This window comes from Oryzias latipes, chromosome 16, assembly GCF_053564925.1.
Source record: "Oryzias latipes strain Hd-rR chromosome 16, Olatipes_Hd-rR_3.1".
NCBI classification, from domain to species: domain Eukaryota; kingdom Metazoa; phylum Chordata; class Actinopteri; order Beloniformes; family Adrianichthyidae; genus Oryzias; species Oryzias latipes.
The window spans coordinates 7,563,501-7,590,468 of NC_136252.1; the positions used below are offsets into that span (position 1 = coordinate 7,563,501).

General features: G+C 42.4%; 1 protein-coding gene across 4 annotated transcripts in view; it reads right to left on the reverse strand.

The window, feature by feature from the left end:
- The window catches only part of vps13b (vacuolar protein sorting 13 homolog B), a 318,767-nt gene that overhangs the window by 137,761 nt on the left and 154,038 nt on the right, over window positions 1-26,968 (reverse strand). For all 4 annotated transcript variants that reach the window (XR_002874967.2, XM_023964361.2, XM_023964362.2 and 1 more), the window contains exons 23-27: window positions 19,346-19,580; window positions 17,440-17,654; window positions 14,041-14,244; window positions 5,781-5,952; window positions 97-211 (exon numbers count right to left, since the gene is read on the reverse strand). Coding sequence is in view for 3 of the 4 variants with exons in the window: in XM_023964361.2 (XP_023820129.1) it covers window positions 97-211; window positions 5,781-5,952; window positions 14,041-14,244; window positions 17,440-17,654; window positions 19,346-19,580 (941 nt within the window). In the remaining variant the exon portion in view is untranslated. The remainder of the gene's footprint in view (window positions 1-96; window positions 212-5,780; window positions 5,953-14,040; window positions 14,245-17,439; window positions 17,655-19,345; window positions 19,581-26,968) is intronic.

Here is a 26,968-nt window from a genome sequence, read left to right on the forward strand (position 1 = left end):
GTAAACATAATCCTTTTTTCAGCAATTATTTCAGCTTACTGATAAAAAATAAGGAAAAAGGTTGATGTAGACAGGGAATGTAAACCAGTTTCAAACCTGAATCGGTAGTGATCGATGTTGAAGCTGCCGACTTTACATTTGATCTTTGTGTAAACATCCTGGACATCTACCGAGGCGCTCAGGTCTTCTAGTTCACCGACGACACATATCTCTGAAAGAACACATTGAATTTTGGAAGAGTTAAAGAATCCTGTACATGTCTTTCTGTTGATTTATTTTAGTTCCACGACTGCAAACACAGGAACACAATCTCTGATGTGTAATGTGATATGTGCAGCCTTTTCAGTTTCATCCAGTAGCTACAGATTAACTACACCTTTTGTATTTTATGTCTATGGTATTTTGTGTTTATGAGATAAGGTATGGTCGGGTTTGAAAAGGGAAATCATAATTCTCAGAATATAGTTGATGCTGAAAATGTCTCATAACTCCAAGTTTGGTAGAATGAAGCCTGTGGATGAAACCAAACAATGTCCAGACTAGTGTTTCCATCTGTTCCCTTCTCGTGCATCTTGTTTGCAAGCAGATGCAGTTACAGCAAAAAAAATCGGCAAGCTACGAACATGACTGATTTACTCTGTGTTGGGAAACCCTAGGAGCATAACTGTTGAGTTTTTACCAAGAATCTCCCAGAATCCCAGGCTACAACGGAAAAATGAGGTTCATGCATGTGAAACTATGACTGTTGCGCTGTTTCTGTTTGAGGGCTGAGAAATGTCGGGATCCTCACCACCTTATTAGTATTAAAAAAAACAAAAGCTGTCAAATTTATTCTGGAAGCCATAAAGCCGAAATTGTTTTTTTCCAGACCGTCAGTGTCCAACACTCTGTTTCTGAGAATGATCCTGGAATTCTGTTAAATAAATGTGATTCTTTTCCTGAATAAACCAAGGAGTGTCTCTGATTTAGGTCTTTCCTTTTTATTTATTTATTTTTGTCCAGATTTCTGAAAGACACATTTTTCCTGAAAATACATGAACCAAATTATATCAATCGTTTTTCTGCAATGTTTGCTTCCATCTATCTTTAATAGACCATGCTTATTCTTTAAACAACTGAACAACATATTTCCTCATAGCACATTATTACTTATGTATTTTTATTGACAATGAAGGAGTCAATGAAAAGCTGCTCAAACACAGAACAAACAGTTGCTTAACAGTTTGATTCCTGGTCTTGACCATAAATCGGACTTCAGACTTAACCACACATTATCACCAACTTGTCAATGTGAAAAGTTTTCATAATACTCTTCCCTGACTTGTACAAATTGTGCATATTGTCCATTGAGTTTTAATTCCAACCCAAGTTTTCTTTTTCCCCCCCACAAAAATATGTAGTAGATTACATGCAAAAACGTCAAGTTCATGTGACAGTTCAGCTGGTACATGTTAACCCCAAATCCCCAATAATGCCACTTTAAGATGTCTTTAAGTCAAACCATCTCTGTGAGGTCTTCCGAAAACATTCCACTTCCCATATTAAAGACCTTAAGCCGTGCGATCTGGTAGGCAGATGCTAAATATTGCAGTCATCAATTAAAGGTGAATCTAGCCTTTCATCAGCCTATAAATCTAAAAGGGACAGGAGGCAGTTTGCTTAGGATTCATCACCCTTATATTTATTTGGCTTTACCCTCCGTCTCTCCAGAGGTGTTGTTGTCCTCCTCACAGTCTAACTTTTCACTAAGAAAAGAAGCCTGTGACATTGGTTAAAGCGATGACAAAGCAAGAATGGGGAACAAAGACTTGTTCAATTCTGGTCTTGGCAGCCCAGAAGAGGACATCCATTTCACATCAAAACCTCAGTGTTTGATACAAATGACATATTTCCATCCATCCATCCATCCATCTTCCTCCGCTTATCCGGGACCGGGTCGCGGGGGCAGCAGACTGAGCAGAGATGCCCAGACTTCCCTCACCCCAGCCACTTCCTCCAGCTCCTCTGGGGGGACCCCGAGACGTTCCCAGGCCAGCCGAGAGACGTAGTCTCTCCAGCGTGTCCTGGGTCTTCCCCGGGGCCTCCGCCCAGTGGGACATGCCCGGAACACCTCTCCAGGGAGGCGTCCAGGAGGCATCCGAACTAGATGCCCGAGCCACCTCAACTGGCTCCTTTCGATGTGGAGGAGAAGCGGTTCTACTCCGAGCTCTCCGCGGGTGACCGAGCTTCTCACCCTATTTCTAAGGGAGCGCCCAGCCACCCTGCGGAGGAAGCTCATTTCAGCCGCTTGTATTCGGGACCTCGTTCTTTCGGTCATGACCCATAGCTCATGACCATAGGTGAGTACTGGAACGTAGATCGACCGGTAAATTGAGAGCTTTGCTTTTCGGCTCAGCTCTCTCTTCACCACGACGGACCGATAGAGCGACCGCATAACTACGGACGCTGCTCCGATCCGCCTGTCAATCTCACGCTCCGATCTTCCCTCACTCGTGAACAAGACCCCAAGATATTTAAACTCCTCCACCTGGGGCAAGGACACTTCACCGACCGAGAGATGGCAAACTACCTTTCTCCGGTCAAGGACCATGGCCTCAGATTTAGCGGTGCTGACCCTCATCCCAGCCGCTTCACACTCGGCCGCAAACCGCCCCAATGCACGCTGGAGGTCCCGGTTCGATGAAGCCAACAGGACAACATCATCTGCAAAAAGCAGAGAGGAAATCCTGTGGTCCCCAAACCAGATCCCTTCCGGCCCCTGGCTGCGCCTAGAAATTCTGTCCATAAAAACTATGAACAGAACCGGTGATAGAGGGCAGCCCTGCCGGAGTCCAACGTGGACCGGGAACAGGTCTGACTTACTGCCGGCTATGCGGACCAAGCTCCTACTCCGGTCATACAGAGACCGGACAGCCCTCAGTAAGGCTCCCCGGACCCCATACTCCCAGAGCACCCCCCACAGGATGCCACGGGGGACGCGGTCGAACGCCTTCTCCAAATCCACAAAACACATATGGACTGGATGAGCGAACTCCCACAAACCCTCCAGCACCCTAGATAGGGTGTAGAGCTGGTCCACTGTTCCACGACCAGGACGGAAACCGCACTGTTGTTCCTGGATCCGAGGTTCGACTATCGGACGGACTCTCCTCTCTAGTACCCTGGCAAAGACTTTCCCAGGGAGGCTGAGGAGTGTAATTCCCCTATGGTTGGAACACACCCTCCGATCCCCCTTCTTAAAGAGGGGAACCACCACCCCTGTCTGCCAGTCCAGTGGTACGGTTCCCGACCGCCACGCGATGCTGCAGAGACGTGTCAGCCAAGACACTCCCACAGCATCCAGAGACTTGAGGTGCTCAGGGCGGACTTCATCCACCCCCGGGGCCTTGCCACCGAGGAGCTCGTTGACTACCTCAGTGACTTCAGCCCGGGTAATGGACAGCCCCACCCCAAAATCCTCATTCTCCACTTCTTCAAAAGAAGGCGTGTCAGTGGGATTGAGGAGATCCTCGAAGTACTCCTTCCACCGCCCGACAATGTCCCCAGTCGAAGTCAACAGCTCCCCACCTGCACTGAAAACGGTGCCTGTGGAGAACTGCTTTCCCCTCCTGAGTCGTCGGATGGTTTGCCAGAATCTCTTTGAGGCCAACCGATAGTCCTTCTCCATGGCCTCACCGAACTCCTCCCAGGACCGAGTTTTCGCCTCCGCAACAGTCCGGGCCGCAGCTCGTTTAGACTGCCGGTACCTGTCAGCTGCCTCTGGAGTCCCGCAGGCCAGCCAGGCCTGGTAGGACTCCTTCTTCAGCTTGACGGCATCCCTTACTTCCGGTGTCCACCACCGGGTTCTGGGGTTACCGCCGCGACAGGCACCAGAGACCTTGCGACCACAGCTCCGAGCAGCAGCAGAGACAATGGAGGTGGAAAACATGGTCCACTCGGACTCAATGTCCCCAACCTCCCCCGGTACCTGTTTGAAGTTCTCCCGGATGTGGGAGTTAAAGACTTCCCTGACGGAGGGCTCAGCCAGACGTTCCCAGCAGACCCTCACAGTACGTTTGGGTCTTCCAAGTCTTTCCGGCCTCCTTCCCCGCCAGCGAATCCAACTCACCACCAGGTAGTGATCGGTGGACAGCTCCGCCCCTCTCTTCACCCGAGTGTCCAAGACACAGGGCCGAAGGTCACCTGAAACAACTACAAAGTCGATCATTGACCTCCTGCCTAGGGCGTCCTGATGCCCGGTGTACTGATGGACACCCTTGTGTTCGAACATGGTGTTCGTTATGGACAAACTATGACGAGCACAGAAGTCCAATAACAAAACACCACTCGGGTTCAGATCAGGGGGGGCGTTCCTACCAATCACACCCCTCCAGGTGCCACTGTCATTGCCCACGTGGGCATTGAAGTCCCCCAGGAAGACAATGGAGTCCCCCGTTGGGGCACTTTCCAGTACCCCTTCGAGAGACACCAAGAAGGCCTGGTACTCCGAACTGCTGTTCGGCCCGTAAGCCGAAACCACAGTTAGAGACCTGTCCCCCACCCGGAGGCGGAGGGACATGACCCTCTCGTCCACCGGGGTGAACTCCAACACTTGGCGGCTGAGCTGGGGGCTCACGAGTAAGCCCACGCCAGCCCGCCGCCTCTCACCTTGGGCAACTCCAGAGTGGTAGAGAGTCCAACCCCTCTCTAAGGACTGAGTTTCAGAGCCCAGGCTATGTGTGGAGGTGAGCCCGACTATATCTAGACGGTATCTCTCAACCTCTCGCACCAGCTCAGGCTCCTTCCCTCCCAGAGAGGTGACATTCCATGTCCCAAAAGCCAGGTTCCATGATCGGGGTTTGGGCCGCCGAGGCACCCGCCCTCGACTGCCACCCAAACCACATTGCACCGGCCCCTTTTGAGGTCTCCTACAGGTGGTGGGCCCATGGGAGAGTGGTCCCACGTCGCTCCTTCGGGCTGTGCCCGACCGGGGCCCGTGGGAAGAGCCCCGGCCACCAGGCGCTCGCCTGCGAGCCCCGACCCTGGGCCTGGCTCCAGAGTGGGGCCCCGGTGACTCCGGGCGACGTAATCGGGTCCTCGTTGTTTCTTTTCATCAGGGGTTTCTGAACCGCTCTTTGTCTGGCTCGTCACCCAGGACCTGTCTGCCATGGGAGACCCTACCAGGGGCTTAAGCCCCAGACAGCTTAGCTCCTGGGATCACCCGAGCTCTCAAACTCCCCCACCACGTTAAGGTGGCGGTTCACGGGGAAGACATATTTCCTTTTTGTTCAAATCTAGCACTGCTAACCTTTTTCATCTTTTATCTTTTGCAGCAGCTTAAATTGGAATGCTGGGTTTAAAAAAATCCATTAGTGAAAATGGAATGGATCACGTCTTTGCAAATGAAGCAGTAACTGGTGAAAATAACAAATTAATTTTCTTTTAAAACTGTTGCATTTGTCACATACTGTTGGGTTTTATCGTTAGAACTGATTGTTTTATTATTGAAAGATCCAACGTTGCTCAGATTAAACAGATTGGGTTTACATGACCCAAAAAAATTAGTTGCAAAATATGAAATCAGAGATTAATATTGATATTCAATCAAACTGCACAACAGGCAACAGCTGATCAAGTTGTGAACTTGTGACTCACAAGTAAGTATTAAAATGGCCTTAAGCGTGGGCATTTGTTATATAAAAGAGACAAATGTCTATGATATGAAGTGTAGCTTTGAAAATAAACCATCGCATAGAAAACTGAACTGAGAGGAACCGGAGCATTATGGTTGAGGTCAATACCTGTTTTCCTGGCACCTGGTTCAGGGGCAAACAGCTGAACTGTGACCTTCGGTAACATCCACTGCATCCACAGGCTGACCTTCCCACTAGTCCCCTCGATGCTGCTGGTTTTTTGTTCCAGAGTCACCGTGTCAGCGAACGGCCCGTCATCTGCTGCTGGCACCGAGTCGCCCTGTAGAGTCAAAATGTCACAAACGTTCATCCAGCAGTCTAAGAGTTATGTTCAATATAGCTGAAAAACAGATATGTCCTCTGAACATGGAAGATTTAAAACCCCCTCCCATGAATATCGTGTTTTGTTTTTTTTAACATGTTTTTGTTTCATTTTTCTCATGTTAATTAAGCATAAAATTGTGTTTTTAAGGGTTCACACAACTTCATGTGAATCAGGAGTAGACAAAAAAACACAGTTTGGAAAAGCCTGTAGTTTTTATGTACAAACTACAATCAACAGTCAATAAGCTTCCTGGTCTGCTCCATTCTGATCATCCACTTGCAGACAAACAGATGCATGTTCGTCTTTGTTTTCCTCGTCTGAGCTGGAATCTGACTCTAAACTGTACGGCTGGACAGCTACGATATTGCTACGATATTTTTGTTGCACAACTAATATGGTTGTAAGGGATTGTATGCAAGCAGGAAAGAGTGTAAAAGGGGTCATGGGAAATGAGCGGAGGCTTACTTCTGTACCAACAGTCCCGCCCACAACTCAGAAGTAAATATCTATAAGGAACTACTGTCGCTCTGCAGAAACTATGTCCTAGAAAACAACACAGGTTTTTGGATTTTGGCTAAAAATGGAAAAATTATAGTAAAAAGACCACTGAGAACATTTTAAATTAGATCTAAATATGATTGGAGTGGAACTTCAAATGTAAGAAGATTTATGACTCAGCAAAAGCACAAATACAGAGTCTGATATAAAGACATGGGACCAGCCATGTGTTTGCTGAGTGGGCATGTTTGCAGACATCGTCACTGAGCATGTGGCCATAACAAGGCAAACACAGACAATTGTGCTTTTGTGTCTAAATGACATCAGTGTGTGATGAGCAGAACTCCCACACAGAACAGAGCAACATGTGCATGAAGCTGTCATTGTGTGAACACTGCAGTGAGCCACCAGCACCCACCCACAAGCCCCCTTAAATGCACTGAGCCACGACACAAGATCTGCATCCTGTGAGAGAACGAAAGGCCTAAACCGGAGGCTGGGGGTGCTGAGCGGGGGCCGCCCAGAGGAGCAGGAAGAGGAGGCCTTCTGTGAGCTTTTTGACTGGAACTTTGGTCAAGAAGGGGAAAGCAGCGGGGATGAGACTGGGCACTTTAACTTTTCTTAAGCTCTCCTCCGGGTAAATCTGTTTTCCATACATGTCTCTGTGTGGCTGACTCGTTCAGTGAAACAGCAGTGAACACGAAGTGAAGTAAGCGTTTCACTTTTCCACAGCTTCTCCCGGCACGGTGTGGTAATGACAAAGTGTGTCATGGTTATCGTGGCTGGCTCTGTTTGGTGACGAGGTTATCAGGCATCTAAGCCAGAGATCCACAGCTGCTCCGGCTGATTACAGCGTCTACAGAGCAGCCAGATGAGCTGCTAGCTATTTAATGGCGAGTGGGGGGCTTTAATGCTCCGCTTATTTACGAAGGAAACAAGTAAAATAACCTAAATATTGTGCTAACTCAAAAAAAGATGCATTTTTGCACACTGGTAAGAAACACTCATCATGTTCAAGAACTGGGTCTAAAAAAATCGATATTAGCCCAGCACAATTTAAGTTCATTATCATTTAAAACTCATTTAAAACTGTTTTCAATTCTACCTGCTCTTCATATCCATCCATTTAAAGAGCTTTCGTCTCCATTTTCTCACTCGTATTGGGGATCGCACATTAAGTTCTTTAATATAATCTGTTGGTTTGCTGTACAAGTTGGAACAAATTGCCCTTAAGTTAATTATTATTATTAGTATTAATATTATTAATATTAATATTAATGATCTGCACTGATTTAAACAACACCAATTGTTTTTGCTTGGCTTGATTTTCTTTTGCATTTTAGAACTGGTGCTTTATATTGAATTTAATACCAGTGACATATAATATATATAGTTGTTTTTCATAAAAATAAAATCCTGTCTTTGTTTTTTTTAACTTCAATTAAGAACATTTTCTTTTCATTGAATTTTTATAGCCAATCTACCAAACCAGCACAATAACGGGAAGCAGAAATTCTTATATATATAATTCAGAATGTGTATTGCATTTTCCCATTATAAGGTAATTAAGGCTATTTCATTTTTTATTTTAACCAACATTTTGCACTTTTTCTGGCATCCATCCAAAGCCCCCTTTAACAGAAGGGATCCTCTAACAAAACCAGACTTATCAAGCACAGGCTTAGCAGGAGGCGGCAGGAAATGTGAAAAGAGACACTGAAACATCTGCAACAAGAAGCAGAGAAACTGCAACAACGCTATGCATACATGAGGTAAATAATGAAAAGAGTACAGAGAGCAGAAATGCTATGCAACCTAACTAATTGAAGTCACCCAGATCAACTTTATTTGCCCAACAAAGGGGGCCTGATAAGTGCAGTAATCTGAGCAAAAGTGTCACCAAAGGAAAAACACACAGCTGTAAAGAAATATCTTAATTGTAAGATATAATGGAACTCCATCACTCAGATCTTTATAAACAAAAGATATAAAACATTGTTTTCAACTGAAATCCCATAAAAGGCACAATAAAGGGTGAGGAATGTGATGTCTCAGAACCGTCCTTTACAGAACTAAAATAACTTTGAATTAACCTTTTTTTTCTTGCAAGTCTTGGGAAAAATAAAGGTTTTAAAATTCTTTCTCTACGTAACTCTGAGCACCATTTAGGATTTTGGACAACATTACTTAGATAAAATAGGGCAGTTCTAAAAATGTGATCAACATGTTCGGGTCAAACATACTGTAAGGCCGCTACATAGACTCTGCAAATATTGCACAGATGAAAATTGGCCTTATGTAAATATATATGGGGAAAAAGGGAGAAAAGTTGTGGTCATTATGTAAAATTTTCACAGCTGTATCAAGAATGAACCACGATAAAACCACGCAGGAAGGACGAATAAACCACGCAAAGGACACTTAAATCAACATAAAAGCCACAGAATATGTGAATCGTGCATGAACCATGCATGATTACTGTACTGTTTACATGTAATTCATTAGTTATTTGTTTGCAATTATGTAATTTCAACTCAATAAGTGCTCCGTATACGTGATATAAAGGTTCTACATCGGAGGTACATGCGTGAAAAAGACCGTTAGACATACGTGGAAAGGCAGTGGAAAGCCACAAATTTGTGCATGAATCTCACAAAAATTACGCACAATTGTGAAAGTATGAAATAAGACTAGACAACCAGTGAAAGTGGATTTGATTAGTTGAGACCAAAGTTGTTTAAATAGGTTTAAAGTTCACTAAGTATACTGTTCTATCAGCAGTGCAAAATCGTAGCTAGTCTGCGATTGTACTTTGGAAAAAGTTATTGTCTAGATATGAAATTGACAGCATCCTAAAAGAAGCATACATCCGCAGAAAAATTCAAGGTAGAATCTGCGGCATTCATAAACAACCAGACTGGGGCCCCAAACAACTACATACATTCAAAGAGGGAGCCATTTTCCCACACCTTCACAAGCCAAGCTGTAAAGTATACAGTTTAAACCCCGGGCCTCTGTGCTATAAACGGGCCGAGGATCTGGGTTTATTTTCTCAGCAGAGTTTGTCTTTGCTCATCAGATAGACTCAAACATTGGAAGACAACAGAACGTTGGGAGGTGTCAAAGAAAGATGGAGGAGAAAGCTTTCTTTAAAGAGGAGTAGAAAGCAAGACAATAAACATTGAATTTAGGGGCAGAACTGCAAATAGTACAAACTGTAAAGAATCAAAAGAAGGCTTAGAAATAATAAGACAGATAAAATAAAGACCTCATAAGACTTCATTTTGAAGTAATTCCACAAATTAGTTACCCACGATACATATGATATATATCTATATCTATATATGTATCCATTTTACACATACACATATAAAATTTGGATTCTTTAGTATAACTTGTTTGTCATTTGTGTTCTTCTGCTTTTCTGTTTTTCCCATAATTCTTTAGTTTTTGTTGTGATCCAGTTTGATTTGACCACACTCACACTCCCTCTTTTTTTAAATGTAAATTACAATAGCATATTATTACTGTATAATATTGTATATTTTAGAAGCCCAAAGCTCAATTAAGAGTGATCTTCTCTCCTTGGATTTTGTATATATGACCCATTCTGTGACCCAAACAGGAAGTGCAGCTGGAATTTGGGTTTCCCATGAGCCACAGAAGAGCTTATATTTTAAATAACTGAGATTTATTACCGAATTCTGTCTGTGAAAGTTCTAAACAAAAATGATGACAAAGAGCAACCCTGGCAAAGTCTAGCTTACCAAAACAAGTCTGACCTACTGGTGCTTTTGCGGACCTATCTCCTGCTCTGTTTGCATTGGGATCAAATGCCCCCAACAGTGGGGGCCATCTTCTGCAGCACTAATTTTACCAGGGAGTGTGAATTGCCTGTAATTAGAACACACTGATGTTCACTAAACAAAAAGGTCCAAAAGACTCAGCCCCAAATGTCTATATAATGCTGAGATGTGTCTGTCAAAACAGGTCTACTCTATTTACAACTTTGACCAACTAAGGGACGGACATTGCCCACCCTGGGGCCTGCTTGGGTCCTCAAGAGCCACCACCCTGTCTGGACTGCTTGCTGCTGAATACCTAATACAGGTGTGTTCAGTAAATCAGGAGCAAGCTGGCAGGGACAGGTGGAATACACTCTTGAGGACCACTGTTGCTTCCTCATCTGCCTTTGTGACACAACTGGCTCTGGTGATTATTCAGAACCGAGCTTGACTCAGAACCAGGTCTTTAGCTAAGCAAAGCTTGGAGGCTGGCTTCTGGCTATGAAGAACCCTGCATGCAGTGGATGGGGTTCCGCAGCAAAAGAAAGAGGATGTACAAAAAAATATGTTAGAGCAATTAAATGACTAAACTTCAAATTTTAAAAACTTCAGTTGACAAAAACAAAAAAAACTTGGGCTTGGTATGACAAGCACTGAGAGCAGCTCCCAGCTCCAAGAGGCCGCAGCTGTAAGATGGTGCCAGCTCCAAATAGCCCATTTCTGAGCGGATCAGCTGCAGCTGGCTGAAGCAGGACTCTAGATTAGCTAGAAGATATCCTGAAAAAGTGACAAAAGCATCTCAGTGATCAGAAAAGGGATTTTGGGTGCAGCAGACATGGTTAACTTGATGAGAATCAAAAGGCTTCCTTTTAAATGTGATTATCAGGTAAGGGCCCACACGCTGGGTATTCATTTATGTAATGGTGTATTAAAGGACAAAACAATAGCTGCATTTCCAACAAAAAATGTTAACAAAATTCAAGAAATGTTTAAAAGAACAGAATTTTGCAATTACACTGCTTCTGTTAAATCATAATTATGCGGATAAACACAAACCAACTCACGTGATAATTCATTCAAAAACATGGTGACGGATGTGAAAAATCCTTTGATTGACAGCAGATACATTCAGATATCTGCCACGGCACTAGCGCTCATCATCATCTATCAAAGGAGACGTCAGCGTCTTCTTCAGGCCATGACAAAACAAATCCACAAGACACGCTCAACTTTTGATGAGCTGTGAGATGCTGTGGAGCCTCTGGTAGCGCCAGCTGTACAGTCAGTTCCTACCAAGAAGCGTGTTGCCATTGCTATCTATCTCATTTAATAAATTTGAGTAAGTGCTTCCTTTACATTTTTTGCTAAATGTATTAATTTCGTTAAGCCACAAAAACCACCTGCTCCAAGGGGAAAAACCTTTTTTCCATAAATGCAAGTTTTTTCAAACTTGTCGTGTCTCCATTAGGCAAATATATTATCGGAAATCCAATTTGGCCAATTTCATAGTCAATGGAAACGCAGCTGATGTTGCAGTGACTTGGCCTTTCATATGTGCGCACATAGAAACTGATTCGACTAACAGCAGCACCGAACTACCAGTTGCTCCTCTGCAGTTGGAAAGGCCGATCAGTGGCCTCAGCCCTGACAACGGGTGGCCCAGCCCCCAAGTCTTCCAGCATCTGATGACCTCCCCAGTCAAGGTCAACAACTCCCCACTTGCACCATGCAGTGTTGGAGGAAGAGGCGCTGGGATGTGGTTGCAGAGAAAAAATGTGGGGCTGTGAGGTAGTTGGGGAGAGACTGCCACTACTGCTGAGACTTATCAAAACAGCTCCTACAGTCTTGCTCAATCAGCCGGCCTCCCAGAGGACTAAACACTTCTACCAGTGTTTGTACTTGTGTAAACAGTGACAAGTGGGCTGTCAGGGGCCACAGCGCCCTAGTTACAGACTCCACTACACTGTAGGCCTTCCGTGACCACGCTCAAGGACCGGCACTTCTGGGGTCTAATGACGTAAGAAAACACATATACTCATACCAGCGAACTGAAAGCTGATTTTTTGTGACATGCTTTAAAACGATGACGTGATTCAAGCATAATGCTGACATGGTGGCCAAAAACATTTTTTTCTGAGCAAACTTTCACAATCTAACAAGATTTTCAACAGCGCTGAAGCATTTTTCCTCATGATGGAGGACAAATACAAAATAATTTAAGAATAAAACTGCGTTTCTGGGTACCCGTATTTTCCGGACTATAAGTCGCTCTTTTTTTCATAGTTTGGCAAGGGGTGCGACTTATACTCTGCAGCGACTTATATTAGAAATAAATCGAAATAAATACATTGTTAACCCTCCTGTTATGTTCATTTGTGAGGAACAGAGATGATGTTCCTGGGTCAATATGATGTATGAGGTATGTTAAGTGACTCAGAGAATCAGCAAACCTTTTTTTCACAGTAAGATCTTGAAGGCTAAAAACATAATATTATATTTTCCAATGATTTCATAGATTCAGATATGCAATAAAAATGACAACTGTTGCTACAAATACAGGATGAAAACAGAGTATTAGTTGGCCAATGATGCTTCATGAAAGGAATAAATAAATCTGAGAAAGAATTACTGTGAAATTATGAGATAAACAGTCTGCAATGATTGTGTCATATGAGTTTGTGCAAGTTATTATATCTTGGTCTCAGATTTTGTCAAATAAATTTCCCGTCAAAATGCGACTTATAGTTCAGTGCGACTTATCTGTGTTTTTTTCTACTTTATAATTCATTTTTGGGCTGGTGCGACTTATACTCCGCAGCGACTTATAGTCCGGAAAATACGGTATTTCTTTATGCATATTGTGATGGATCAGGAGCAGACAAAAGCATCTGGTTTAAAAAAAGCTCGGGTTTGTGATGCAGCAACTGCCCTGGGAGGGACAAAGTATCTCTTCTCCGCTAGTTCTGAAGCATCCACTTGCAGACAAAGAGATCTATTAAGCTGCCATCTGGCTCAGAACTCTGCAGCTAGATGGCTCTGATATTGTTCGCCGTTTTTTTGCAACACTAATGTTAGCCTGAGGTTTTGAGATGCTAAAAGCTAACCTCCCACAGTCCCGCCCACAACCCAAAGACGTATTTCTAATGAACTCCTGCTGCTCTGCAGAAAATACGGCTTAAAAAATTACACTAGCTCTTTAAGTCCAATACGTCCAACAAAATGGAATGAAAACAAAGATCTGCAGAATGTGCAGCACCTGTGTGCACAGGAGACAATGCACGGATGATATTTATTGACAAGATCAACTGCTAATCAGGACACTGAACACAATGTGGTGAATTAAAAAAAGATGCAAAGTTGGGCTAAAAAAATGCAGAAGGTGATTCCTTATGCACCGGCTTTAATTATTCTCTGACTCTGATGGCTGCAGACCTGGTGTTTCCGAGTCAAGTTGCCATTGATTTTTCACTTGGGGTCAAGTCATGAAAATTCTTTTTCAAAGTGAACCATCAAATATGTCCAGGTGTCTTTAATTTCCATTTGAATTTAAAATAATTTCACCGCACAAAATTTTAAAAGCATCGCCTGACTTTCATGAGTGGATCTTCAGGAAAATTTGTATTTATTATTGTTTTTGTTAGTTGCTAGTTATTTCATTAACTACTTCCTTTCATTCAACAGAATCACCACTTTTGACCATGATTTCCCCCCCAAAAAAAATACTACTTTAGGAATGAAACGCTATGAAAGGCAGACAAACCTCAGTGGGGGAACCAAAGTCTGCAGAGGGGCTGCAGGTACTCGTGTCAGGCAAGGCAGTGCCCGTACTGCTGCGCACTGGGGAGGACGGAGCAGCCCCAGCTGGGGGCTCTGGGACGCTGGGGGTCTGCCGTAAGCTGACGAGTCTCTGCAGTCGTGCCCATGTGGAGCTCCAGCTGAGTAGCAGCTCGTACAAAAGCTGAACCTGAAAGAGGTGAGTACAGAGGAGGGAGAAACGGTAAACTGACAGCACTGACTGGATCTTGTTTTGGAATAAACATTATGACTCTTTTGTTACAAACTAAATTTAATATAACAAAGCAAAAACCCCAGTGAAGATGTCATTCCATGCTAAATCTGGATTCAGCCAAATTAGGGGGTCTGGGGGTCCTGTAGAGCACCGGTCTAGGCTCCGTCCCTGAAATCTTTCAAAACGTCCCTGACTGCTGCACTCCTGCTATGATTTAGCTCTGCAGTTATGTGACACTAAACATAGTTACAGCTGAGGGGAAAAGAAATACTAAAGGAATATATTAGCTAGAGATGGACTTTCATGAATTCTCATTTCTCTAACCCTCCAAGAAAACCATTTCAGAGCCGGGCTCATGTTCTCCCAGATGCATGATAACCTGAGAAGGGTCAACATGACTAACACATGCTCTCCACTTTATAAACGATTGATACATAATCACTAAACTCAGAAGAAGAAAAGCCATGACAGGAAAAGTCTGTTTTAAACAACAAAAGGGCCGAATGTGAGTGGAAAAGATGAGTGAGCCTCATGGGAATGTGATGTGGTGGTCTCTGTTCATTTTTGCATTCACAGTGGGGTTTTAGGACTAGAACAAAGAAAAGAGAAAAAGAGGAAAAGCAACACACTACTGCCACACAGAGATGAATGTCTTGCTTTGGTGTCCTGCTGCCCTTCCAGGCCCCCAAAACACCTTTGATCCCTCAAACCTTTCGGTGCATCAAGTATGAGTCTAAACTTAAACTACCGTAGATTTCTGCTAAAAACAGATTGTTCATTTTTCTGTACTTCCTGCTCACGTGCACTACCGTGAGTGCATACATTACACGGAGGCCTTTCACAAAAAAGTATAAATCAAATCAAAAGCAGCAAAAATATATTACAGCTGGGCCATTTCAAACATGTCCAGGAAGAGCTGCTAATGTCGATCCATCCGCTGTTCAGGGTTTGGGCCAACAGCTGTCTGCCATTCCTAACCAAATTGCTCTGCTGGCAGGGGAAGAACAACGCCATGTTCACTGCTCAGGGATTTTTTTGGGCCTGGAACTCAAATCAAGCAAAACGAGGCCTACCGGTCTCAGGAGCATGTGTAGAATAAGAGCCTGAAGAATACTGAGCAGTGGAAAAAGGCTGTGTATAGTAAGAATGAGACGGTATAAGAATGATTGAGGTGTTTTATGACCTCAATTTCTGAATTTGGGGTTATTCCTAGTTTTATGATGGGGTCTGTATTATTAATTCCCTCCCAAACATTTTGTTCATCCTGTCTTGCAACCTGTCGACTGAGACAGCTCTTCCAGCAGATTTCAAAAGCATAAAGATGGGTACTGGAAGAGATATTTGTGCTCAGTTATTATTTGTAGCTGGAGTGAATGCAGAAGCATAAAGTGGAAACTGATCAAAGGCTGTCGCTGAAGAAACATGTCAGAAACATTACTGCATATTTGCATTTGTTCATTGAAAGCAAACAGTTTTTACCATATAATAAAGTTATTACAAGATTTTCCTATCTACCTCTGTCTCTGTGGAGCATTACTCTCTGTCATGCAGTGCGAATCACGATTGGGCCTGAACAGCACTGTCAGTTTAGTCAAAAACCATTCAAACTGCATGATATTAACATCAATTCAGGCTTTTTAAACAATAATTTCCACCTCTGTAGCATCTTATGGGAAGGAACCAGAAGAGAAAGAAGCAGAATCATCATCACAATGCAGCAGCTGTCAGTCAGCTGACTGATCCCAGCTCATACAGTACAGACCAAAAGTCTGGACACACCTTCTTATTCAAAGAGTTTTCTTTATTTTTAGGCATCAAAACTATGAATTATCACATGTGGAATTATATACATAACAGAAAAGTGTGAAACAACTGAAAATATGTCATATTGTTGGTTCTTCAAAGTAGCCACCTTTTGCTTTGATTACTGCTTTGCACACTCTTGGCATTCTCTTGATGAGCTTTAAGAGGTAGTCACCTGAAATGTTTTTCACTTCACAGGTGTGCCCTGTCAGGTTTAATAGGTGCTAGACTATTTTTAGTGGGTCTGCTCTGCTGCGCGGCGTTCACTTGCTGCTCTGTATGCTCACTTCCACTTTAATCTCGTAAAATTATGTGTTTTTTTCCTCTTAAATTTACTGTTTGATAACTCGTAATTGTACTTTTTTTTGGTGGCCCTAAAACTCTGTCTTACTGAATAGTTTGAAACTGAATTATTTTTTTCTGCCGGTAGTTAAAAAAAGTCCTCATTTCCACCGCATTTGTGCTGCGGTTTATGCTGTTGCTGCGGTTATGTCGTTGTATTTTTGCCGTTGCGTTGTTTCTTTTGTATGTAGTGTGAGCCCCGTCGGTCACCGTACCTTTAGAGTCGACTCAATAACATTTAAAAGTGTGAGACACTGTTTATCGCAGGGTTTGACCGCTTCACCCGAAAAGGAAAAACTTTGTAGGATGAAGTATTTCATAACAAGTAGTGGAAAATCTGATTTAATGTTACAAAAATGCTGTATAGAGAGGGAAGGGGAATTAATGAAGCCAAAAGTTTTGTTTTTATTTATGAACTTTAAACAAGAGAATGTTTTAAGATTGGTGTGATGTTGCTTTATTGCGTTTGACACACTCAAGGAAACTCCTTTGTTGTTGCTGTGCAGCGAGTCTGCAGGTCACCCAAAAGAAGTGTTTACACAGAAACGTCACTCAGGACAGCTAATTCAATTGACAAAAGAATATGCTTATGGTGCTGTTAAAGTGCTGTGAAATAAGACCCAAGAAACAAGCAGAGAAACAATCAGGCAGCATTTCCATCCTGTCTGTTATCATTATGCTTTCACTAAAACATGGTAAAACAATGATAATGGGTTCTGCAATCCCCAATCCCCCTCACCTAAACCTCAAACCGTTTGACCAAAACAAACAGGGCACATTTGCATGTTTATAAGTTCCATTTGGATGAAAATCACATGAAGTAAGAAGATGAGAAAGTTCATTTACTGCGGTCAGTCTAAATTGTAGCAGAATGCTGCGCCTGTGAGCTTCTGCCAGGTTTTCTGGGAGCGTACTGCAACTAAGTTTACAAATAGATCATTTAGATAAGTACACATGTAATTCAAGTTACTCAGACAATGAACATTTCAGGCTCTTGTGGCTTACCTGAGGGTTGGAACATTTGACGTGGACGGGCTGTAGATCGACATGAAGACAGACTACAAAGGACGGTCTTCCTTCTGAGCTGCTCTGCACTTTGGATGTGACGGCCAGGGTGGACGTACATCCCATAGGCTCCAGCAGACTGAGGCTCTGCTGCTGACCCAGCAGAGTATAAATGCTGAACTGACTCAGGCTTATAGTCCAGGGAAAGGCATCTCCTGGTAAACACAAAACAACAGTTATGTTCAAAGAAAGAAATGAGACAAAACCCGGCAGAGTTTCAGAGAAACACAGAAAGGTGGACCGGGCCCTCTGGGTCTGTGAAGACAAGAGTCAACACAAACATCTACAAGTGAAGAATTCCAGTGAGGAAACAAAAACATTACTGTTCCAAAAATGATTCGAAATGTTTCAGAGCATATTCTGAATAAATTATCCACTAACCAATTACATTGTGTTTTCTGTCAGTCATTTTTAGCCTGGGGAACAAACACAATCTGAAAACAAATTAAAAAAAACTTTCATTATTACTAGATTTCAAGCTCTTATGTTTTTGGGCTTCTTTCTGGACCATTGCCAATTGTTTGGTTATATTGGTTTAATTTCTACCCAATTTATGCTTTTATTTTCCTTTAATTTCTTTATACAATATTTTCCTGAGTTAAAAACAACTCAATTTGGATTATTTCTAACTATGAAGTTTGTAGTGTACGTTGCTCTACGTTTTTTTGGGATTTTAGCCCATCAGATGTAAGTAAATTTATGGATTAAGTGTTAAAGTCTTCAAAAACAGACTAGAGAGACATTTCTCTAAGAAAACTCCATCTGTCATAAAACTCTCAAAAGTTATGTTATAATCAGATCGGTGCTGAACAGATTTTTCAACGGTTTATTTATTAGATTAAAGAAAGATGTTTTTTTATTTAAAAGATAAAGCTACAAAATCCAAGAGTTTAAACATAAACTGAAAATATAACCACTTTTTCCTCTGTCTGTGCCGTGCAAACAGCGCCACAGGGGGTTAAATGCTTTTGTGATCTGGTGTCATAGCACACCTCTGCAAGGCAGGCCATGACGCCACCAGTGAAACCACATCTACCCAGAGCTGTACTTTGAGGACGGTGTCCTCTGGCACTGGCGTGATTTAAGTAGCCAATAAGAGAAAAAAAAACAATGTTTAACCACATAACTGTTGTGTCAAAGTTTATATCCTTGAAAATGTATTTATGACATGTGAAAAGACTATAACAGCGACAGCTTCATTCAGCGGGGACAGTTCCAGTCTGATCCTCTCCTTACATCTGTATTATGACTACTATGGCTCCTCCCTGTTTCATTCTCTGCTTTTTGACCTTAAGTCGTGTTTTGAGTGGTGCAGCTGTAGGCTTTGGCTGCTGGGGGTTGTCTTTGGCAGTTCATTAATTACCCCTCCTGTTAGCTCAGATGTTCCAGTATTTCGGTGTTTGTCTCTTTCCTGTCTTCTTAGACCCTAACAGACCAGGACAGATGGTCCCCCTTACTGAGACCGGTTCTGCTGGAGGTCTCCTCCTTTCCTTTCATATAGAGAAAGCTTTCCTCCCCACTGTCGCTCTTTGCATGCTCAGTATGGAATTACACCCAAAAATCTTCAATATTATCTGTTAGTCACTCACACAGAACGCTAATAGCATAGCTAAATTTGATCAGGATTTGGAGCGTTTGCAATGATTATAACAATCACATGATTTCATTTTTCTTTAAACAAACTGAATTGAATTAAGTTAAATAGAAATTATAGAGGGTCAGTCTTCCCTGGTAATAAAGAGAGCCATGAGCTTATCCAGGAATATGTAACTGTTTTGAATTCGAGTGAAAAAGTTTTAAAACTTTTAAATCTAGATGTCTAAATGCTGCTAGGACATAAACTCACCTTCTTCCAAGATTGGCTTTGAGACAACAAAAGGAAGTTCCTGCAGAGGTTCTACGTATTTGTGTCCTGCACTCAGGACGTTGATCTGGGGCAGACAAATGACCAGAGTGGCTGGCATGAAGGCCTGGTTGTGATACCAACTCCGCACAGTTCCGGGTATGTCTCCACAGATGATGGTGCTGGGAGACGGGAGGCTGTCGTTGGGCAGGAACACACAGCACGACTTCAGCTCCAACTAAAAAGGGGGGAGGGGGTGAGAGTGATAGTCTTAGCTAAAAGTTCAGTTCACTGCTTCTGGGCATTTAGCAACACCATAAAAAAGGAATGAGAGGCCGTAGAAAAGCCTAGGAAGCTAAACTCTGCTATACATTACTTTAAATGTTAATGCTATAAACTCCCAACTGGACACATCAAAAGGTAAAAAATAGGTTCAACATCTTTTATAAAATAATATCTTTAATAAGAGAACCTTCATTAATTGAGAAACATACAATTAAATAAATGATTTTTGAAAAATTCAAAGTTGTAGCCACAGCTGCCATAGAGCAGACTGACAGATTTAAAAAAAAAGGCTCAGATAAAAAAATGTCTCGTAGAGACAGTAGGTGGCAGTAGGTGACAGTACAGTAAGTGGCAGTAGGTGACAGTACAGTAAGTGGCAGTAGGTGACAGTACAGTAAGTGGCAGTAGGTGACAGTACAGTAAGTGGCAGTAGGTGACAGTACAGTAAGTGGCAGTAGGTGACAGTACAGTAAGTGGCAGTAGGTGACAGTACAGTAAGTGGCAGTAGGTGACAGTAAGTGGCAGTAGGTGACAGGACAGTAAGTGGCAGTAGGTGACAGTACAGTAAGTGGCAGTAGGTGACAGTAAGTGGCAGTAGGTGACAGTAAGTGGCAGTAGGTGACAGTAAGTGGCAGTAGGTGACAGGACAGTAAGTGGCAGTAAGTGACAGTACAGTAAGTGGCAGTAGGTGACATTACAGTAAGTGGCAGTAGGTGACATTACAGTAAGTGGCAGTAGGTGACAGTACAGTAAGTGGCAGTAGGTGACAGTACAGTAAGTGGCAGTAGGTGACAGTACAGTAAGTGGCAGTAGGTGACACTAAGTGGCAGTAGGTGACAGTACAGTAAGTGGCAGTAGGTGACAGTAGGAGGCAGTAGGTGGCAGTAGGTGGCAGTAAGGGACAGTAGGGGACAGTAGGGGACAGTAGGGGACAGTAGGGGACAGTAGGTGACAGTAGGTGGCAGTAGGTGCAGCTAAATATGTTTGCTAAAAGAACAACTAAAAATACTTTAAGAATACCACCTACTGCTGGAGAAACGCTATGATGACAATGATATGGCCCATGGGTTGTCTAGCTTTGGAGAGAGCGTGTTAAGGAGGAGACTGGCAGGATCTCCTTCTGCCAGTCTCCCTCATTCTCTGTTGTCCCCCACAAGAGAGAAGGAGGAGAGATGTGTAGAAAAAGGAGGACTTTCTCAGATGCTACTTGGTTGAGGCAGAAATGAAGAACCTGAGCCTCTAGTATTCACAGAGAGGCCACTGCATGAGAGTAAAAAGCTTGTGCTGGACTTTTTGTTCAGCTCCACAAAGCTGTAGATCATCTTATTCTTCCAATGTTTGTTCACCTTTCAGTATATCTCTTCAGGGGTCGCCACAGCGAATCAGCTTTCACGTACAGGTGGTTTGGGAGAGAGTTTTACCTGCTATTATTTTTGATAACAATAAATAATAGGTGTAAGCATAAAAACACGTGAGCGGTTCAGTAGTGATATACAACAAACCAAATGAAAAACTCTTTAATTAAACAGAGAACTCCTTAGATTGTCACAACAACTATTTGAAGAAAGAAAAATAACCATTTTTTCAAAACAGTTATTTAAGTTTCCTAATTACAGTAAAGTCATTAAACTCAGTCAAACTCAGATCTTTTTTGTTTAAAATGAACATTACCTACTTTGTCTTTAATTAGCTGCTGTCTTTACTGTTTTATATGCAAAATGTCCTTGAGTGTCTTGGAAGGAAGGCCCTTTTTGAAATTAAAAGGTATTATTATTTTTATTATTATTTCAAACTACTGCAAAATGCAGAGATGCACTCATGACTGACAATTTCAGAGTGAATTAATGCACAAACGAAGTAGTTCAGACAAATAGTACAGACCATGTAAACGTCAAATATTTAGACACAAAATATAAGTGTAACAAATAAGATGTAATATTATACCCAAGTCCTTGATGATTTAAATAGATCATTTGTGGTTCAGCTCTGATACAAACACAGAGTAAATGAGCTAACAGTGCTTCCCAAATATTCAGCTAATATATTGAGTATGATGGTTGACTACATCTGTCACCATTTATCACATTTTGGGAAGTAAACGTTTACACAATGCATGATCAAGTGAGAAAATTAACTAGTAAAATAAATTGAGGCTAAATGGAGTTCCTGCAGATAATTTACAAATGCAAAATAATCTTTATTTCAGAAGACACACATACATTACTATTTCCTCAGATACTTCATTTTTGTGTTGGAGTTGAAGGTATGATTTTCGTGAAAAGGGTTATTTTTTAGCAACTGATAGGAACGCTACGGCTTATTATGGCAGAAATGCATGAGTTTAATAAATGGATTTGGCACACAGCGAGGACTTCCTTTCAGCAAGAGATATTTACTCTCAACAAATTTCTGTTTCCTCTGCTGACAGCCTGGTACTCTGTTCAACCCCTTTTTCTTCTGTTTTTTTCAATAGTTAGGTATTTACTGCTTTACGAGCTGTAACACCATGAAAACTGTTGATGGCTGCAGCCTCTTTAGAGTAAAAGTAAAAGAGAGACACACTGGTTACATCAAGAAATTATAACAATTATGGATTGGATTTATCTGCGCTTTTTCAGATGCTCAAAGTTCTTACAATGTGTCCATCATTCATACTTGGTGATGGTAACTACTGATGTAGCCTCATCTGCCCTGGGGCAGTCTGACAGAGGCGTGGCTGCCAGTTTGCGCCTATGGCCCCTCTGACCATCACCGGGACATTCATGCACATTCATACACCAGTGGAGCCACACTGGAGGCAGGGAGGGTGAAGTGTCTTGCCCAAGGACACAACGACACGTGGCTGGGGGGGAGTGGGGATTGAACCGCCAACCTTCAATCATGGGACGTCCTGCTCTACCACCACAAATGAATAAGGTTTCCACACAACAGCAACAGGGATTTCAGAGTTTTGAACTAACCTAAGGCTCTTTTGGTCCATTTTTGGTGAAAACGAGTCCAACAAATTGCAAAGAGGACTTGAGAAAAGCAGCAGAAAGGAAGTTTTGAGCAAGTGGAAACTGAATACTAAATTTGTTGATGAATATCTGACGGGTCAGTCCGATGACATTGATATAGAAAGGAAAAAACCTACTCCAAATGGACGAATAATGGCACTGACAGAAAAATATCGTGCCAGAGTCAGAATTAAATTGTACTCAAGTGATGGGAGCCAAAAAGTCTAAGTACAAACTGCTTACTGTAATCCAGGGGTCGGGAACCTATGGCTCGCGAGCCATATATGGCTCTTTTGATGGTCAAATGTGGCTCGCAGACAAATCTTCAATTTTTTTTTATTCATCAGACCAGTCCTTCTCGGGCACGATGCGATGCCAGAGGCGCGCAGTAGTAGCGGTGCTTGGAGAGAAGGATCTGCGCCAGCATTATCACTTTACTATTATCTATTATTTCACAGAGTTTGTACCACCCGGAAACCTGTGAATTGCCGTGCCTAAAACTGCGCGCTCCCGTCTCTGAGAAAGAGCGCGCAGTTGCGGGGACGGGATGTGTGAGGAAGAAACCAGAGGGTGGGGGTGAGGGGTCCAGCAGCAGGTGAATCGCGCAGGGATTGTAAAAACGTAAAACCCGCTGCCCGTCACTCACTGCAGCGTGTGAGTGTGTGTTTGGCTCCAGGTCTGCATGTGAGCAGTCTGTCTCACATCTAAAGAACATTCAGACCTAAGATCACGTTTAAAGTCTCAACGCCTGCATGAAGCAGAAACTCACCACGTATCAACCAGACTAGACCATCAGCAAAACTACCACGAGAAATACTCATCATTTATTAGCAACAGCATAACGATATTATTAAAAAGAATCCACAGACTTATTGTACTTTAGAAGTGTTGAAATTACATCAAATGCACACATTCACTTGTATATTTAGTTTTAAACATATTGTCGCGGACTGAGTTTAACTGGGTGGCTGTTGGGCCGTGTTATAAATTCTGGAGTTCAATGAACGCATCATGCAGTGATCTGATTGGCCCCCAGTTCTGTCGCTCAGCCTGTTGTTAGGTAGTTTGGACCAATGGGGTTCAGCTATGGGCCGAATAAGGGAAATGGGAGGGCTGGAGCGGGAGCAGGGGAATATAAAATTGGGAGAAGCGCTCTCGTCTCAGCGGGAGAGATCCAGGAGTTGCTGAATTAATTTACGGCATTTGTTACAGCCAGCATTAACCAGAATAAAGAACCTTAAAAGAGGTTAAGTCTCAGTGTGGGAAAAGGACACCACATTATTGTATGGCTCTTTCGAAATTACATTTCAAAATATGTGGCGTTTATGGCTCTCTTGGCCAAAAAGGTTCCCGACCCCTGCTGTAATCTATACTACTCCTGGAGGCAAAGAAATTTTCGCCTAAGCTTTATCCAAAACAAATTTGGAGAACAAAGACGGTTGAATCAATATAGCATGACAACTACAAAACGCTCATGACATAGTACTGATGTAAAAGCTGCACAACTCTCTAAATGTCACTTTGCTGTCTGACATTTTTAATGGTTCAGGAGAATACACATTTCTACAGTCAGGGAAACCCACCACCCCGGATTTTAGGAGAAAATGGGTTGGCCTTGACTAAATAATATAGAAGAGTTTTAAAGATAGTCAGACCTGGTCTCCAAAACATCAACTCAAAATCTGGTGGTTCTGCTAGTACAAAACAGAAAAGTAATGTGAGCAGTGGGGGAAACAAAGCACAGAGATGGCTGACACCACATGGCGTTCACAACAACACATCTTCATTCTCTGACACCTTAGTCATGGGCAAGAAATGGGTAGATCTGCACGGGGCACGCAGGTCATAGACAACCTGGTGAGCCTGCAGAGAGAAAAGGGGCATGCTGCAGGCTCACCAGGTTGTAGCAAACACTTATAAAACATGCAACCCCCAAACCCTCTGCACCGTGCAAGCAGTCTTTCAGTGGTGTTCAAGTGATACGATGCTCCTTGCGTGCAGCCTGGCTGTTTGAAATGAGGAAATAGACAATCGGAGTGTAGTTTTTGTGTTCATCCTATGGGCTTCCTACAGACACTTGCGTAGCACCTGCACACAGTGTGTTGTTATCAAGAGCACTTTATTTTTGAAGGACAGGATGTTTGTCCACATATTTCCCTTCATTAACTTTAGACTTCACACATTTGATCTCAGGCTTCATGGAAGACTTTTACAATAGTTTAAAAGATGACTGGAGTGGGACAAAAAGTTATACCTGCAAAGCACAGAGAGAGACAAAACTGCCAAATGGAATGAGAGCTTTTCTTTCTCAAAGACACGTCTTCCCTGATCCTTTCTCACTCCAGCCTGCTGACCTCTGACCTTTTGCTCTGCTCATTGTTAGAGTTGAACAGTGGATGTGAAGATCATGACCTCAGCTCAGTGTCAGCAGAAAAGAAAGAATTGGAGCAGGAAAACAGTAGGTAGAAAATAAAAGTCTTAAAGTAAAAACAAAGATCAAAAGTTAGAAACACATTTTACTATTAAAGTCGCTTTTATTCCAATGCTGTAAAAGTTTTTTTTTTTTTCCGGTTTAACAACAAACAAGCAGCATGAAACAATCATTTTGGGACTATTTTCCCCCTTCTGTGCTAAAATGTTCACGTCAGGGACTTGTATGGTTGATTTGCTTCCCTGGAGTCACAATATAAACACAAACTACATTACTGTATTCACAAGAAATGTACAAAGCTGAGCAAACAGAACTATTTTTAGCCATAACAGGAGTCGTGGAAATGTACTTTGTGACAGTGTAGACCCGTAGAAAGACGTCCTTTCCAAATGCAGCGAAAAGGAAAAATTCTGATGTGAAATGAGAAAAAAAAACAGCACTGGGCATAAAAAAATATCTGAATGCCAACGATTTAATTTTAGAACGGAATTTCTGTTGCAGAAGTTTAGCTGTATTCAGGGTAATGTGGAATAAAAACTGCAGCAAAAATGACAGACAGCCTTGGAAAAGAATCACACACAACAAACACATGAAAACCAGGTGATTTCAGCGTCGACAGCCGTCTGGGTTTGTTTTGATCAGAAAAGGGATAAAACATGTTGGGTCATGATGGTTAAGAGGAAGGAACAGGTTTAGGTTGCTGGCCAGAAGTCCAAAGCGGCAGGTGCGTTCAAATAGTGCAAAGCTCAGCGGGGAAAAGAGAAGCTAGGGAAAGATAATTGTTCAATACTTTTTCCAATGACATCATGTCCTGTCAAAGTGAAACAAAATCTTTAAAGAAAACAAATGCAGTCAGTTGTCAGCAGTATGGAACGCGCACCTCAGTTTCCGACCACCACTAATGACAGATTCATTTAGTAAAAACACTGGTAGACAATGTAACTGTGTGCTTCTGGCTTTTCAAAGGCATAGTGTATCATTTTCAGCACATTTTATTAATATAATTCAAAAAAGGCAGAAACCGTTTTTAATTTTAACCAGGAAATCCTTGTTTAAAAAAAAAAAGGCTGAAGTCAATCAATTCCTCATGAAGCTGCACGTGCTGGAGTTTAACAGTGAAAACATGCTCAAATGACATACATACTCATTTGCAGAGTTATACACACACATACATCATTTTTGCTCACACGTTCACTTTAAGTTAGTGCAAAAATGAACACATACACACAAAAATCACAGATCACATTTCTCCATCTTTACTCATTTCTTTTGGGGGGGGAAAGAGTCCATTAGGATTCAAAATGAAAAAGTAGTTTGCAGAAAACAAGCAAATAAAAAGGAAACTTTCTTGGCCCGGCGCTCAACCTAAAAATCTGACACCTGGCTGTCGGCTGCAGCTGCTTTCTTCTCTTCTCTTTAAGATAGCAGTTTGCTTCTGAAATGAAACTGTTGGAACAGTGCACTGATGGTAAATATCCGCAGCACGGAAATGTGAAGCTTTACACGACAGTACCATGAAAGTATTTTTCAGAAGGAACAGGGACAAACTCCAAATCTGACTGTCGCTCATCAAGTGTAGGTTGGTGCTCTGGTGTTGCATATCAGCATGCATACTGATGCTTTAGAAGAGAAACCATGGAGGGGAAGGTGTGAGGATGACACTGTCCTTATTTTTAGACACTGAGGGATTCCTTAAAATGCATGAAAATGAACAAAAGTATTGAATTTCTAGGGGGGAAAAAACCTCTAGGATCATCTGGATCAAGGAATGTGGACGGAACACAAACCTTTTTAAGAAAAAGAAGAAAAAAAGAGTAAAACAAGTTTAAAATAATACTTTAAACCCGTCCGTGTTTTTATTTACATGTTCTTGTAGCATTTTTTCTATTGAGGTCAAGTAAAAAAATCGTTTTG